General features: G+C 42.5%; 1 protein-coding gene across 5 annotated transcripts in view; it reads right to left on the bottom strand.

Moving 5' to 3' along the window:
• Positions 1 to 16,714, bottom strand: part of KATNA1 (katanin catalytic subunit A1) — a 62,181-nt gene that overhangs the window by 8,128 nt on the left and 37,339 nt on the right. For all 5 annotated transcript variants that reach the window (XM_031667723.1, XM_031667722.1, XM_031667724.1 and 2 more), the window contains exons 5-6: positions 2,029 to 2,150; positions 316 to 421 (exon numbers count right to left, since the gene is read on the bottom strand). In XM_031667723.1, coding sequence (XP_031523583.1) covers positions 316 to 421; positions 2,029 to 2,150 — 228 coding nt within the window. The remainder of the gene's footprint in view (positions 1 to 315; positions 422 to 2,028; positions 2,151 to 16,714) is intronic.

Below are 16,714 nucleotides of genomic sequence, written 5' to 3'. Positions count from 1 at the left end.
TCAGGTGATCCGCCCACCTCGGCCTCCTAAAGTGCTGGGATTACAGGCGTGAGCCACCACGCCCAGCCAAATTCTAAATTTTAATGCTGTGTATTCAACTTTCCAAAGATCACATTGTATGTATTTCTTATTCTAGAAATCTTGCAATAGCTTATGGTCTAACAAAATTCTCAGCGGCACAACATACACCTTTTAATTTAAACATTTCCTTACTCTACTTTCTCCCTCCACTTTTCCCAATATAGATAAATATTGGCTGTCTATATCAACATGCTGCCATTTACTTTGACAATGCCATCACAGTAATAAACTTACTTTCCATGGTCTTCTAATGCCCTTAAAGAATTCAGGCATCCACATTGGTAACACTACAGCTTCCTTAAGCAACTTCTTAGCTTCTACTAAATCAGCGATATCATCCCTGAAAGAGAGGACATTTTATTAACAACCCCTTAGATGATACATGCCTATACAGTCACTCATGAGAACCACTGGAAGCACACGATGTTGCGCTGCTGACAGAATGGTGAGCCTCTCTTTGAGCCCGGGTGAACTAATGCACTGTGATGAGGCCCACCGTGTCAACCAGCAGATATATGCGCTGCTGACAGAATGGTGAGCCTCTCTCAGAGCACGGGTGGACTAACACTGCAATGAGGCCCACCATGTCAACCAGCAGATACATAAAGAGCACAATGTTTTCTTCAGTTCTTGGCAGTTGACAGTTTTTAGCCTGGATCATGAGAACATAGTCTACAGGCACACTCTTCAGGGTTCTGTGTCATCTCATTTTAAACTCCTGCTTTTATGGTCCTCATTCCATAACCTCCATGATTTAGAAACAATTAGCCCATTTTTTTAATTAAAAAAAAGCATAAAGAATAAAAAGGGTATAAGGCAAAGACACGCTACAACATAGCTGCTTTGCCTCCAGCTCTATTAAGAGGTAGATGCCAAGGTTAAAGAGTATCATAGAGATTGCTATAAAGTCATCTCCAACCACTAGAGTACCTACTACTACTGCTACATGTGGCAATTTCTGTTAAAAACAAAACAAAAAACTATTTTCATTGTATAAAATGTTAATGTCCCCAATTTTTTTTTTTTTTGAGACAGAGTCTCACTCTAACATCCAGGCTGAAGTGCAGTGGCACCATACCATCTCGGCCCACTGCATGCCCGGCTAATTTTTTGTTTTGTTTTGTTTTTTAAGTAGAGACGGGGTTTCACCGTGTTAGCTAGGATGGCCTCGATCTCCTGACCATGTGATCTGCCCGCCTCGGCCTTCCAAAGTGCTGTGATTACAGGTGTGAGCCACCGCGCCCGGCCCCCAATATTTTTTAATATAATTCAAACCCATACCTAATAATCATTAAGGTTTTAACAGAAATATAATATACCTAACTTTGTGGAAAAGTTAACTTTAACTCACTGTAATACATTACAGATCTTTGATTACATGTAATATTAATAAAGTTGAGAACCACTGCTCTAAAAGAAAATAAAAGAAACATTTCTAGGATGCTATAGATAATAAGCAACACACATACATACAAATCATTGCCTTGGCCAGGTGCAATGGCTCATGACTGTAATCCTAGCACTTTGGGAGGCTGAGGGAGGAGGATCACTTGAACCCAGGAGTTCAAGACCAGCCTGATCAAGACTCCATCTCTACAAAACATTTTTAAAAATTAGCTAGATGTGGTAGTGTGCACCTATGGTCCCAGCTACTTGGAAGGCTGTGGCAGGAGGATCACTTGAGCCTAGGAGTCTGAGCCTGCAGTGAGCTATGATCAAGCCACTGTCCTCCAGCCTGGGCAACAGAGTGAGAACCTGTCTCTAAAAAACAAAAACAAAAACCTCAGACTCTCAGACAAAAATTGGAACAGGCTGAATGCAGGGAAATTATGCTCATGCTGTACATACTCCAGGTCTGTCCTCAAGTTCTGCTCTTCAGTACATTCTCCATTTTCCATTTCGAAAAGCAACATCAGCACCCAGTTATTTGGTTGTGATATGACTTACCATCGAACATTGGGATTCTGGGAAATTATATCTCTTTCCAAAGCTTCTACTAAGTCTTTATCATATCCGGTACTGTCAAATTTATTTGTCTCTGGTTCTGTTACTGCAGCAGGTGATTTGTTCTACATCAAGATAAAAAAACAAGAGCTTTTGATTCATTTATTTTGTTTCTGTGAGTCAGAAACACAGATTGGACTCAAGTGACATCCTTTAAAAAGCTAATACATCATTTGGCTGGGCGTGGTAGCTCATGCCTGTAATCCCAGCACTTTGGGAGGCCGAGGCAGGTGGATCGAGACCATCCTGGTTAACACGGTGAAACCCCGTCTCTACTAAAAATACAAAAAATTAGCTGGGCGTGGTAGCGGACGCCTGTAGTCCCAGCTACTCGGGAGGCTGAGGCAGGAGAATGGCATGAACCCAGGAGGCAGAGCTTGCAGTGAGCCAAGATCGTGCCATTGCACTCCAGTCTGGGTGACAGAGCGAGACTCTGTCTCCAAAAAAAAAAAAAAAAAGCTAACACAATAGTACAATAACAAGGATAGGATCAAAGACTGTAAGTCATCCTTCTATATCAACATTGGTTTGATGTATCAAAAGTATCAAAGGGAAATAAAAATGACCATGCATATGAACTGGCTAGCATAAAAAAATTAATACTGAGATAAATGTGGTCGCAAGCAAATATCAGATGAACACAAAATGTATTTCAATCCTTTAGAGGAGATCAGATTAAAGACTTGGCTTATTTAGCCAAGACTATGGCTCAATCTTTTTTTTTTTTTTTTTTTTTTTTGAGATGGAGTCTCGCTCTGTCGCCCAGGCTGGAGTGCAGTGGCCGGATCTCAGCTCACTGCGAGCTCCGCCTCCCGGGTTTACGCCATTCTCCTGCCTCAGCCTCCCGAGTAGCTGGGACTATAGGCGCCCGCCACTCGCCTGGCTAGTTTTTTGTATTTTTTAGTAGAGATGGGGTTTCACCATGTTCGCCAGGATGGTCTCGATCTCCTGACCTCGTGATCCGCCCGTCTCGGCCTCCCAAAGTGCTGGGATTACAGGCTTGAGCCACTGCGCCCGGCCTATGGCTCAATCTTTAAACACCTACTTGGCCCTCGTCAATGCTCCTAAAAATATCCCTTTTCATTATTCCCACTACCCTCCAAAAGACACATCTCAGTCCTTACGTGGGATTCCTCTCACCCTCTGTGATGACAGTCATTAGGGCCACAGTTCCCAAACTATGTACTCAATACCCAGGACACAATGGCAAACTCGCAAGGTACTGTGGGATACTTTAAATTTATGAAAGAAACACAGCAACAGCTGTTGAACATTGTGTGAACTACTAGCTCAAGGTAGTTCACAATTCCTACGTAAGACTGCTATATCCTCTTCAATAATGCCTTATTTATTTATTTATGAGATAGAGTCTCACTCTGTTGCCCAAGCTAGAGTGTAGTAGTGTGATCTTGGCTCACTGCAACCTCCACCTCCTGGGTTCAAACAATTCTCCTGTCTCAGCCTTCTGAGTAGGATGACAGGTGTGCACCACCACGCCCGGCTAATTATGTTTAGTAGAGACGGGGTTTCAGAACATTGGCCAGGCTAGTCTCGAACTGCTGACCTCAAGTGATCCGCCCACCTTGGCCTCCCAAAGTGCTGGGATTACAGGTGTGAGACACTCCGTCTGGCCTCAATAATGCCATATTTTTGTGAAGCTGGGTTTTGGGCAGTTGCTGTGATAAAATGTACAGAGAGAAAATCAATGTGGAAAAGGAATGAGGGTAGAATGTCCATTCCAACTGCAGAGTTTGAGAAACTGTGTAATAGGGCCCAGTAGGTGTTAAACTGCTAGAACACAAACTGTTTGAACCTAACTTCTTCATAAATGGATAGGTATTTTTCAGAAGTGGATGGGTATCCTGGCCTAGAGATGCTATATAAAAATTAAGATACTTAAGAATTTTAAAGGCCAAGAAAATTTATGAAGCCCTGCATTAGGGTAAATAAACATTTCTTCTGTCGTACTAAGATTGTTACCCAATTCCCATAACATTTTTTTTGCACATAACATGATGATTCCTTTGCCAACTGGTGCTAATGCCATTATTAATGTCCAGACTTAACTAATATTTATGATATTCAAAATGTTAACCTAGATGGCCAAATAAGCATCTATTTCACAATGTGTGTATTGAGCCTCCAATATTAACGTTAAAAGATTCAAGGAAGGAACTGTGTAATTTTTTTTTTTTTTTGAGACGGAGTTTCACTCTTGTTGCCCAGGCTGGAGTACAGTGGCACGATCTTGGCTCACTGCAACCTCTGCCTCCCAGGTTCAAGCAATTCTCCTGTCTCAGCCTTCCGAGTACCTGGGATTACAGGCATGCGCCACCACACCTGGCTAACTTTTTATATTTTTAGTAGAGACGGGGTTTCACCATGTTGGCCAGGCTGGTCTCGAACTCCTGACCTCAGGTGATTCACCCACCTCAGCCTCCCAAAGTGCTGGGATTACAGGCGTGAGCCACCACACCTGGCCAGAACTGTGTAACATTTAAAAGAGAAGATAATCTTTTCTTCAAAGTATTTATAAAGTTGTTATTCATTTAGAGGTATTTAACAAGTATCTGTTCTGTGTTAGCAGCTATGGAGAACAGAAAGAAGACACTGTCCCTGACTATCAGGAACATGCTGTAAGCCAGGGAAGATACAAATATAAGGCATTTTCTCTTTCTCTTTTTCTCCCACAGAACACAGTACTAAGGGAATGTTCGCAGACAAAGCAAAACAAATTCAAGTTGGCAGAAAAAAGAAACAGTGTTGTGATAGGCCAGCCAAAGGAAGCTGTGGAATTTCAAATGCTGACATATTTAGTAGGATTTTATTTAATTAGTTGAAGTAGTACAATTTCTTTTAGGTATACATCTATCTAATAATTTGTTCCCGGCCAGGTGCAGTGGCTCATGCTTATAATTCTAGCACTTACAGAGACTGAGGCGGGTGGATCACTTGAGGCCAGGAGTTCAAGATCAGGCTGGCCAACATGGTGAAATCCCCTCTCTACTAAAAATACAAAAAAATTAGCTGGGCATAGTGGTACACACCTGTAGTCCCAGCTACTCAAGAGGCTGAGGCCGGAGAATCGCTTGAACCCAGGAGGCGGAGGTTACAGTGAGCTGAGATTGCACTACTGCACTCCAGCCTGGGTGACAGAACAAGACTCCATCTCAAATAAAAACAAACAACTTGTTCTAAGTGAAAACAGTAACTAGTAGGAAGTGGAAAAAAACAGTTGAGGGATTCAAAGGGACCTAGACTCCTTTTTTCACGCTCAAAATAAAGTTTCAGATAGACAGATGAATCAGGACATAAGTCCTTGGGTTTAAAACTAGTTCTTTTGTTGGGCTTGGTGGCTCACGCCTATAATCCCAGCACTTTGGGAGGCCGAGGCAGGCAGATTACCTTAGGTCAGTAGTTCGAGACCAGCCTGGCCAACATGATAAAACCCCGTCTCTACTAACAACACAAAAATTAGCCAGACATGATGGCGCACACCTGTAATCCCAGCTATTCGGGAGGCTGAGGCAGGAGAATTGCTTGAACCCAGGAGGCAGAAGTTACAGTGAGCCGAGATCACGCCACTGCACTCCAGCCTGGGTGACAGAGTGAGACGCCATCTAAAAAAAACTAGTTCTTTTAAAAGTTGGCAAAATTATAAATACAAAACCCATTACCCTCAATTAAGAGAGTTAATTAAAAATGACAGCTGGGTTCTCATTTCTAGGAAGATGGAACATACTTTTCAGCATTTCTTCTGCTAGGTAGAGCTAAAACCCTTGGGTACTATACATACCACAAACACAGGAGGACTCTGAAAGGTGCAAAGAAGCCAGCGGAGCCACTAAGGATCTCAAACATGGTGTGAGTTCCCCGGGTTTTCTTTCTTTCAAATATCCAGACTTGGGGCTGAAGAGCCGGCAACCTGGATATACCAATTTGAACAAACAAAAACGCCCCAACAGAAGCTTGCTCTTTCTGGGCAAAGGACCAGAAAAGGGGCAGTCTAGCAAGACAGAGCTTTTAGACAATTAACACTCTACTCCAGTCAAGCACCACCAAAGACTTGTGGCCCCAGCCCCAGCCAGGGCAGCAAAGGCAGGGTGGAAGGCCTAGCACTTTCTATCTCTGGAAGCCTACAATGACGTACCTCAAACCCCCACCACGGTAGAATCAGAGGCTAACTAAGAAGCTGAAACTTTCATTCCCAAGAATGAAATGAACAAGAGCCCCTGCATGTTCTCATCTCTCCCACCCCTCCCCGCCACAGTCACTGGACATCATAGAGGGAACCTGGACTTCCACTCCCCAACCACAGTGTCTCTGGAGAGCGTGTGGAGAACTTCCACCACAGCTCAGGGGTAATGAGAAGGCCTCTGCCACTGGGCAGGTGCCGACAGAGGCTGGCTGGAGAACCTGAACTTCCATCCCCACCTGGCAGTGGTGGCATCCCTATTCTCCCTGCCAGAGCAATGTTAGGAAAAGTCAGCTAAACAGGTTTAAATAAGATCTAGAGTCTCGTAATATAATATGAAAATGTCCAGGTTTCAACAGAAAATTCCTCATACCAAGAACCACGAAGATCTCAAACTAAAAGAGACAATCAACAGATGCCACGACCAAGATGACAGCGATGTTAAGAGTTTCCTGACAGATTTTAAAGCCTTTTACGTGCTTCAATAAGTAATTATGAATGTACTTGAAACATTATGAAGAAAAATAGCCTCAGAAACAAATAGAAGGCCCCAAGACTCCATGCCAACACACATTATACTTTAATTTCTGAAAACTAAAGACAAAGAAAAAATTGAAAGCAATGAAAGAATATCAACACCTTGCTTATTGGGAAAAACAATTTGGATGAAAGCAGATTTCTTCTCAGAAAAGCAAGCCAGAGGAAGCAGTGGCATAGTATTTTTTAAGAAAAAAAAAAAAGGATTTTTTCAAGAAAAAAACTCAGGCCAGGTGCGGTGGCCCACGCCTTATAATCTTAGCACTTTGGGAGGCCAAGGTGGCAAGACTGCTTGAGCCCAAGACTTCAAGACCAGCTTGGGCAATAAAGTAAGATCCTGTCTCGGCCAGGTGTGGAGGCTCGCGCCTGTAATCCCAGCACTTTGGGAGGCCGAGGTGGGCAGATCACCTGAGGTCAGAGTTCAAGACCAGCCTGACCAACATGGAGAAACCCCATCTCTACTAAAAATACAAAATGAGCCAAGTGTGGTGGCACATGCCTATAATCCCAGCTACTTGGGAAGCTGAGGCAGGAGAATCGCTTGAACCCGGGAGGCGGAGGTTGTGGTGAGCCGAGATCGCGCCATTGTACTCCAGCCTGGGCAACAAGAGCGAAACTCTGTCTCAAAAAAAAAAAAAAAAAAAAAATCCTGTCTCTGCAAAATAAAAATTAAAAAATTAGCCAGGTGTGGTAGCACACATCTGTAGTCCCAGCTACTTGGGAGACTGAGTCAGGAAGATCCTTTGAGCCTAAGGAGTTCAAGGTCACACTGAGCTATGATCGGTGCCACTGCACTCCAGCCTGGGCAACACAGACCCTATCTCAAAAAAAAAAAAACAAAATCAGCAAGGATATAGAGCTCAGCAACACCACCATCCAAAGGATCCAACAGACATTTATAGAAAATTCCACCTCACAACAGCAACATACACACTCTTTTCAAGTGTTCACAGAACATATACCAAAACAGACCATATCTTGAGCCAAAAACAAACTTAGACAAGTTTTTTAAAAATTGAAATTATACGAAATATATTCTCAAAGCACAAAAGATTCAAACTAGAAATCAGTAACAGGAAGAAAACAAGAAAATCTCCACACAATTGGAAACTAAACAACACGCTACTAAATAATCCAGGTCAAAGAGGAAGTCTCAATGGCTATCAAAGAACACACTGACCTGAAGGAAAATAAAGATACAACTTATCAAAATTTCTGGGACACAGTTAAATCAGTGCTGAGAGGGCAATTTACAGCACTAAATGCATACATTAGATAAGAAAAAAAAGTCTCAGGCGGGGCGCAGTGGCTCACACCTGTAATCCCAGCACTTTGGGAGGCCAAGGCAGGTGGATCACCCGAGGTCAGGAATTTGAGACCAGCCTGGCCAACATGGCAAAACCCCGTCTCTTCTAAAAATACAAAAATTAGCTGGGCATGGTGTTCCACTCCTGTAGTCCCAGCTACTCAGGAGACTGAGGGAGGAGAATTGCTTGAACCTGGAAGGTGGTTGCAGTGAGCCAAGACTGCACCATTGCACTCCAGCCTGGGCAACAGAGCAAGATTCCATCTCAGAAAAAAAAAAAGTCTCAAATAATCATTTAAGCTTTTACCTCATGAATGTAGAAAAGAACAAAATAAACTCAAAGCTAAAAAGGAAAATATTAGGCCAGGGGCAGTGGCTCATGCCTGTAATCTCAGCACTTTGGGAGGCCAAGGCAGGAGGGACAGCCTGAGGTCAAGAGTTTGACACCAGCCTGCCCAACACAGTGAAACTCTGGCTGTACTAAAAACACAAAAATTAGCTGAGCATGGTGGCGGGGGCCTGTAATCTCAGCTACTCAGGAGGCGGAGGCAGGAGAATCACTTGAACCTGGGAGGCGGAGGTTGCAGTGAGCTGAGATCATGCTATTGCACTCCACCCTGGGCAACAAGAGTGAAACTCTGTCTCAAAAAGAAAAGAAAAGAAAAGGATATTGATAAGAGCAAAAAGCAATAAAGTTAAAAACAGAATAACCATAGAGAAAAATCAATGAAACAAAGGAGTCTTTTAAAAACATTAAAAATTGACAAACCTCTAGCCATACCGGCAATGCAAAAAGGACAGAGAACACATATTACTGATATCAGGAATGAAAAAGGAGCTATCATTATAGACCTGCAAGCACTTAAAGAATAAGGAATATGGCTAGACATGGTGGCTCATGCCTATAATCCCAGCACTTTGGGAGGTTGAGGTGGGTGTATCACCCGAGGTCAGGAGTTCAAGACCAGCCTGGCCAACATGGTGAAACCCTGTCTCTACCAAAACTCACCAATAAAAGAAGATAATCTGAACAGTGCCATAACTATTAACGAAGGTGATTCATAGTTTCAAAGAAATATTCAAGCCCAGGTGGTTTCATTGTAGAAACATTTAAAAAAGAATTAAGCCTGGGCGCGGCGGTCACACCTGTAATCCTGGCACTTTGGGAGGCCAAGGCGGGTGGATCACCTGAGGTCAGGAGTTCGAGACCAGCCTGGCCAACATGGTGAAACCCTGTCTCTACTACAAATACAAAAAAAGTAGCATCTGTAATCCCAGTTACTCGGGAGGCTGAAGCACAAGAATCTCTTGAACCCAGGAGGAGGAGGTTGCAGTGAGCCAAGATCATACCACTGTATTCCAGTCTGGGTGACAGAGTGAGACCCTGTCTCAAAAAAAAGTTTTTTTTTAAAGAATTAAATCAATTCTATACAAACTCTTCCAGAGCACAGAAGGAACATTTCTCAATTCATTTTATAAAAGGCTATATTACCCTGATGCTGAAATCAGATGAAGACAGTTCCAAAAAACAAAACAAAGCAAAAACTATAGACTAGTATCATTCATGAATACACAGATGCAAAAACTGTTAACAAAATATTACCAAATAGAATCCAGCAAGATATAAAAAGAATTACATACCATGATCAAGTGAGAATTATTCCAGGGACATAAGACTAGTTCAATGTTCAAAAATTAATTAATATAATCCACTATATTAAGAGACTAAAGAAAAAGACCCGTGTGATCATGCAACAAATGCAGAAAAGCATGTGCTAAAACTGAATACCCATTCAGGACATAAGCTCTCAGAAAAATAGAATTTAAAGGGAATATCCTCAACCTGATAAAGAGTATCTACAAAACCATCCTGGCTAACATGGTGAAACCTCGTCTCTACTAAAAACATAAAAAATTAGCCAGGCATGGTAGCAGGTGCCTGTAGTCCCAACTACTCAGGAGGCTGAGGCAGGAGAATGGCGTGAACCCAGGAGGCGGAGCTTGCAGTGAGCGGAGATCGTGCCACTGCACTCCAGCCTGGGCGACAGAGCGAGACTCTGTCTCAAAAAAAAAAAAAAAAAAAAAAGAAGAGCATCTACAAAAACACCTACAGCTAACATTATACTCTCTATGATGAAACACTGAATTCTTTCCTCCTAAAATCAGGAACACAGAAAGGACATCTACTTTGTCACTCTTATTTGACACAGTACTGGGAGTTCTAGCCAATGCAATAAGTTAAGAAGAGGAAATAAAGGCATAGAAATCCAAAAATACAGAAATATTTGCAGATAACATAATTGTCCACAAAGAAAATACTAAGGAATCTACAAAAATTCTCCTAGAATGAACAATTCTAGAATAGTATTAAGGTGACAAGATAGAAGATAAACATAAAAATCCATTCTTGGGACAGGATAGTGGAAGACTGGCAGAGTAGGAAGCATCAAGAATCTGTATCTCCACCTAAACAAAAACTGCACCCGCAGAATCTGTCTGATGCAACTATTTAGGAACTTTGGAGTCTACTGGGAGGAATGCAACTTCCAGGGGGAAACCTGGATGGTAAATGACAAATTATGGTTAATTTTGGTTAATTTCAGCCCAGCTACTGCTATGGTTTTAATGTGTCCTTCCAAAAGCAAGGTGTTGAAACTCAATAGCTAATGTGTTAGTATTAAAAGCTGGGCCTTTGAGAGGGGATTATGCCACAAGGGTTCCTTACTCATGAATGGGAGTAAGGCCCTTATAGAGAGGCATCAGACAGCATTTGGGTTTCCTGCCTTCTTCCTTCAGCCATGTGAGAACAAAGTATTCCTCCACTCCAGAGGATACAGCCCTCACCAAACAACTGAACATGGCCGCGCCCTGATCTTGGACTTCCTAGCCTCCAAACAGTGAGGGAAAAAAATTCTGTTCTTTATAAATTACCCAGTCTGTGGTATTCTGTGATAGCAGCACAAAACGGAATAAACTTCTCAGCCCCTAGTACCTTAGTGGGCAACTGTACACGTGTTCCTGGAGGAGTCTGCAGGCATTTCACAGGAGCCAGGATGGTCAAAAAGGACCCGGTCCTCCAAAAACTGGATATTTGTGTTTTGATTGCCAAATGCAGCTTCTGACCTTGCAGTCATGGGGGGCAGCTATGGTTGCACCCCTCCTCCCCCTGTTGCAAGCCCTTCCCCCTCAGGCTGAAGCAACTTCCTGAGAGTTAAAGGGCCACCGACCTTTTATTTATTTCCCCCATCCCTTCATTTTTCTCTTTTTTCCCTTTTGGGGAAACAGACATTTAAAGTCTAGGAAATTCAAAAGTAACTACACACAGGGGAATTTTTAAAGTCTCTGTGAGTCACACATGGTTGGCTCATGCTTGTAATCCCAGTACTTTGAGAGGCTGAAATGCAAGGATTGCTTAAGGCCAGGAGTTTGAGACAAGCCTGGGCAACACAGTGAGACCCTGTCTCAACAAAAAAGATGAAAACATCAGCCAGGCTTGGAGGTGTACACCTGTAGTCCCAGCTACTCAGGAGACTAAGGTGGGAGGATCGCTTGAGCCCAGAAACTTGAGTCTACAAGTAGCTATGATCTTGCCACCATATTCCGGCCTGAGAAACATGGAGACCATAAAGAAAACAGCTATAAAATATACAAATATACACAAAAGAAAATGAGAAGGGAATTAAAACATTTCACTGCAAAAAATCAACTAAATGGCCTGGTGTGGTGGCTCACGCCCATAATCCCAGCACTTTGGAAGGCCGAGGCGGGCAAATCACTTGAGGTCAAGAGTTTGAGACCAGCCTGACCAACATCGTGAAACCTTGTCTCCACTAAAAATACAAAAATTAGCTGGGTATGTTGACATGTGGCTGTAATCCCAGCTATGCAGGAGGCTGATGCAGGAGAATCGCTTGAACCCGGGAGGCTGAGGTTGCAGTGAGCTGAGATCGCGCCACTGCACTCCAGGCTGGGTGACAGAGCAAAACTCCATCTCAAGAAAAAAAAAAAAAAAACAACTAAACACAAAAGAAGACAGTAAGTAGAAAATTATTTTTTTTTTTTTATTTTTTTTTTGAGACGGAGTTTTGTGCTGTCATCTAGGCTGGGGTGCAGTGGTGCAATCTTGGCTCACTGCAACCTCTGCCTCCCGGGTTCAAGCGATTCTCATGCCTCAGCCTCCTGAGTAGCTGGGATTACAGACACCTGCCACCATGCCCAGTTGATTTTTTCTATTTTAGTAGAGAGGGGTTTCACCATCTTGTCCATGCTGGTCTCGAACTCCTGAGCTCAGGCAATCTGTCTGTCTCGGCCTCCCAAAGTGCTAGGATTACAGGCATAAGCACCATCCCTGGCCACTAATGTAGAAAATTAAGGAAAAAGATGGATAGGCATATAAAAAACTGAAATAACAGAAGTCCCTCCTTATCAGTAATTACCTTAAATGGATGAAACCCTCCCATCAAAAGACAAACTGGCAGAATGGATAAAAAACCGACAGGGTGTGCACCTACAGTCTCAGCTGGTGGGGGAAGGGGGGCAGATCACTGGAACTCAGGAGTTTGAGGCTTTAGTGCATTATGATATAGCACACTGTGAATATTTACTGTACTCCAGTCTGGGCAACGCAGTGAGACCCTGTCTCTAAAATTAATAAAATAAATTTTAAAATAAAAAAACATGAACCAGCCGGGCGCGGTGGCTCAAGCCTGTAATCCCAGCACTTTGGGAGGCCGAGATGGGTGGATCGCGAGGTCAGGAGATCGAGCCCATCCTGGCTAACATGGTGAAACCCCGTCTCTACTAAAAAAAAATACAAAAAACTAGCCGGGCGAGGTGGTGGGCGCCTGTAGTCTCAGCTACTTGGGAGGCTGAGGCAGGAGAATGGCGTAAACCCGGGAGGCGGAGCTTGCAGTGAGCTGAGATCCGGCCACTGCACTCCAGCCTGGGTGACAGAGCAAGACTCCGTCTCAAAAAAAAAAAAAACATGAACCAACTATATGTTGTCTACAAGAGACACTTTAGATCTAGACACACACATAGGTTAAAAGTGTTAAGAATGAAAAAAGATACTCCACACAAACAGTAACTAAAGATACCAGGGACGGCTATAAATAAGCCTGTCACGAAAAGACAAATGCTATATGATCCACTTACATAAGTAGCCGAATTCACAGAGACAGGAAGTAGAAGGGTAGCTGCCCATGGCTGGAGGGAGGGTGAATGGTGAGTTATTGTTTAATGGGTATGAAGTTTCAGTTTTGTATGATGAAGAGATCTGAAAATGAATGGTTATGATGGCTGCATAGCGATGTTAATGCGCTTAGTACAACTGCACTCTACACTTAAAAACCGTTAAAATGGCAAATTTTATGTTATGTGCATTTTACTATATACAAAAGTCAACTACATCATTGGGAAAAAAGTCAACTATATGACTGGAAAAATGGAAATCGATACCACAATGAGATACTACTTCACACCCAATTACATGGTTGTTATCAAAGAAACCCAAAAATAACAAGCATTGATGAGGATGTAGAGAAATTGTAATCCTGGTGGGAATGCAAAATGGTGCAGCCACTGTGGAAAACAGTTTTGTCATTTTTCAAAAGATTAAAAATGAGGCTGGATGCAGTGGCTTATGCCTGTAATCCCAGCACTTTTGGAGGCCAAGTTGGGCAGATCACCTGAGGTCAAGAGTTCAAGACCAGCTTGGCCTACATGGTGAAACCCCGTCTCTACTAAAAAAATTAGCCAGGCATGGGGGTGGGTGCCTGTAATCCCAGACACTTGGGAGGCTGAGGCAGGGGAATCACTTGAACCCAGTAAGTGGAGGGTGCGGTGAGCCAGGATCACACCATTGCACTCCAGCCTGGGAAACAGAACAAGACTCCGTCTCAAAAAAAAAAAAATTAAAAATGGAATTACCATATGACCCAGCAAATCCACTTCTTGTATATATCTAAAAATCTTAAAAGCAGGGTCTGGAAGAAATATCTGTGCACCCATACTCATAGCAGCATTATTCGCAAAAGCCAAACAGTGAGAGCAACCCAAGTGTACATCAACAAATGAATGATAAAGCATGAAATATACATGCAATGGAATATCACTCAGCCTTAAAAAGGAAATTTGGACATACTACAACATGGCAAAATCCCTAAAACACTATGCTGAGTAAAATGAGTAAGTCACAAAAGGGAAAATACTGCATGATTCCACTCAGATGAGGTACCTAGAGTAGTCAAATTCACAGAGAAACACAATGGTGGTTACCAAGGGTGGGGATGAGGGGGAGAATAAGAATGACAACTTTAATGAGTGTAGTGTTTCAGTTTTGAAAAATAAAAAATGTTCTCTGGATAGAGAGTATTGATGATTCCACAACTAGTGGAACATGTGAATGTACTACTTAATACCACTTAACTGCACACTTGAAATATTTTAAATGGTAAATTTTATGTTATGTATATTTTACCACAACTTTTAAAAAATAAATAATTTTTAAAACTCAATTGAATTTCTATAGCTTAGCAATTAACATACAGACACTGAAATTTAAAATACAACACTGTTTATAATCACTTAAAAAATGAAATACTTAGGTATAAAATCTAACAAGACATATACATATATGACATGTGCTAAAAACTGTAAAACACTGGCCAGGCACAGTGGTTCACGCCTGTAATCCCAGCACGTTGGGAGGCCGAGGCTGGCAGATCACGAGGTCAAGAGATCAAGACTATCCTGGCCAACATGGTGAAACCCTGCCTCTACTACAAATACAAAAAATTGCCAGGCGCTGTGGCTCACGCCTGTAATCCCAGAATTTTGGGAGGCTGAGGAAGGGGCATCACCTAAGGTCAGGAGTTCGAAACCAGTGTGACCAATATGGTGAAACCCCGTCTCTACTAAAAAACACAAGAATTAGCTGGGCATGGTGGCTTGCATCTGTCATCTCAGCTACTTGGGAGGCTGAGGCAGGAGAATCGTTTGAACCCAGGAGAGATGGAGGTTGCAGTGAGCCGAGATCGTGCCACTGCACTCCAGCCTGGGCGACAGAATGAAACTCCGTCTCAAAAAATAAAACATAAAATTAGCTGGGCATGGTGGCACGTGCCTGTAGTCCCAGCTACTTAGGAGGCTGAGGCAGGAGGATCGCTTGAACCCGGGAAACGGAGGTTGTAGTGAGCTGAGATCGCGCCACTACACTCCAGCCTGGGTGACGGAATGAAACTCCGTCTCAAAAAATAAAACATAAAATTAGCTGGGCATGGTGGCACATGCCTGTAGTCCCAGCTACTTGGGAGGCTGAGGCAGGAGGATCGCTTGAACCCGGGAAACAGAGGTTGTAGTGAGCTGAGATCGCAACACTGCACTCCAGCCTGGTGACAGAGCAAGACTGTCTCAAAAAAAAAAAACAAAAAAGAACTATAAAACACTGATGAAAGAAATCAATGATCTGAATAAATGAAGATACAAACCATGTTTATGAATTAGAAGACTCATATTAGTGTGGTATTCTGAAATGTAATTTTCTCAACAGTAGCCTGGGCACATATTTTCAACAAACACACACTAACTTGGAAAGAATACCTATTCTATACACTTTTGCTTTAATTTCTGATGACTTTAGCTTCTAACAAAGCAATGTTGGAGTGATGTCAGCAAGATGGTTAACTAGAAGTCCTTTGTGCTTATCCCTACATCCCAACAAGGACAGCCAAAACAATAAATAAGCAGCTACATTTCAATGAAAATAACTACAGGAGAGCACAGGAGTCATCAAAGGAGTAACAGAAACCCAAGTGAGCATAGAAACTCAGGATAGCTGTACAAAAACAAGGCAACACGAGGCCATCCCAGCTGGGATCAGCTGGGAACCAGGAGGAGCTTCCTGTGCTGAAAAGGTAGCAAGCAGATCCCAGCAGCCAAGAGAAAAGCATCAAGTCACGTATAAAGGAATCCCCTTTAGACTAACAGGAGAAACCCTGCAGGTCAGGAGAGAAGCGGATGACTATTCAACATGCTAGAAGAAAAAAAAAATCATCCAGCAAATCTATCCTTCAGCAATGAGGGAGAAATAGTCTTTTCCAAGCAAAAACACAACACAACAAAACAAACACCCAAGGGAACTCATCACTACTAGACCAGCCTTACAAGAAATGCTCAAAGGTATGTACATCTGGAAGGGAAAAGATGATAATCACCATCATGAAAACATGCAGAAGTATAAAATGCACTGGAACAGCAGATATACAAAGGAGAAAGATAAAACAATCAAACCTTATCACTACAGACCAAACTGCACTAATAATAAGAGAGAAGAAAGGAACAAAAGATATACAAAACAACCAGGAAAAGTTAGCAAAATGACAGGAGTAAGTCCTCACCTATTAATAACCTTGAATGTAAACAGATTAAATTCCCCAATTAAAAAATGACTGAATAGACTTTTAAAAACTTTATTCAAATATATGCTGCCTACAAGAAACTCACTTCACCTGTAAAGACACATGTTGAAAGAAAGTGAAGGACTGGAAAAAGATACTCCACACAGAAAGAAACCAAAAACAAGCAGGAGCTGC

This window comes from Papio anubis, chromosome 6 (assembly GCF_008728515.1).
Source record: "Papio anubis isolate 15944 chromosome 6, Panubis1.0, whole genome shotgun sequence".
Classification (NCBI taxonomy): Eukaryota; Metazoa; Chordata; class Mammalia; order Primates; family Cercopithecidae; genus Papio; species Papio anubis.
This window is presented reverse-complemented; position numbering and strand designations above follow the sequence as displayed.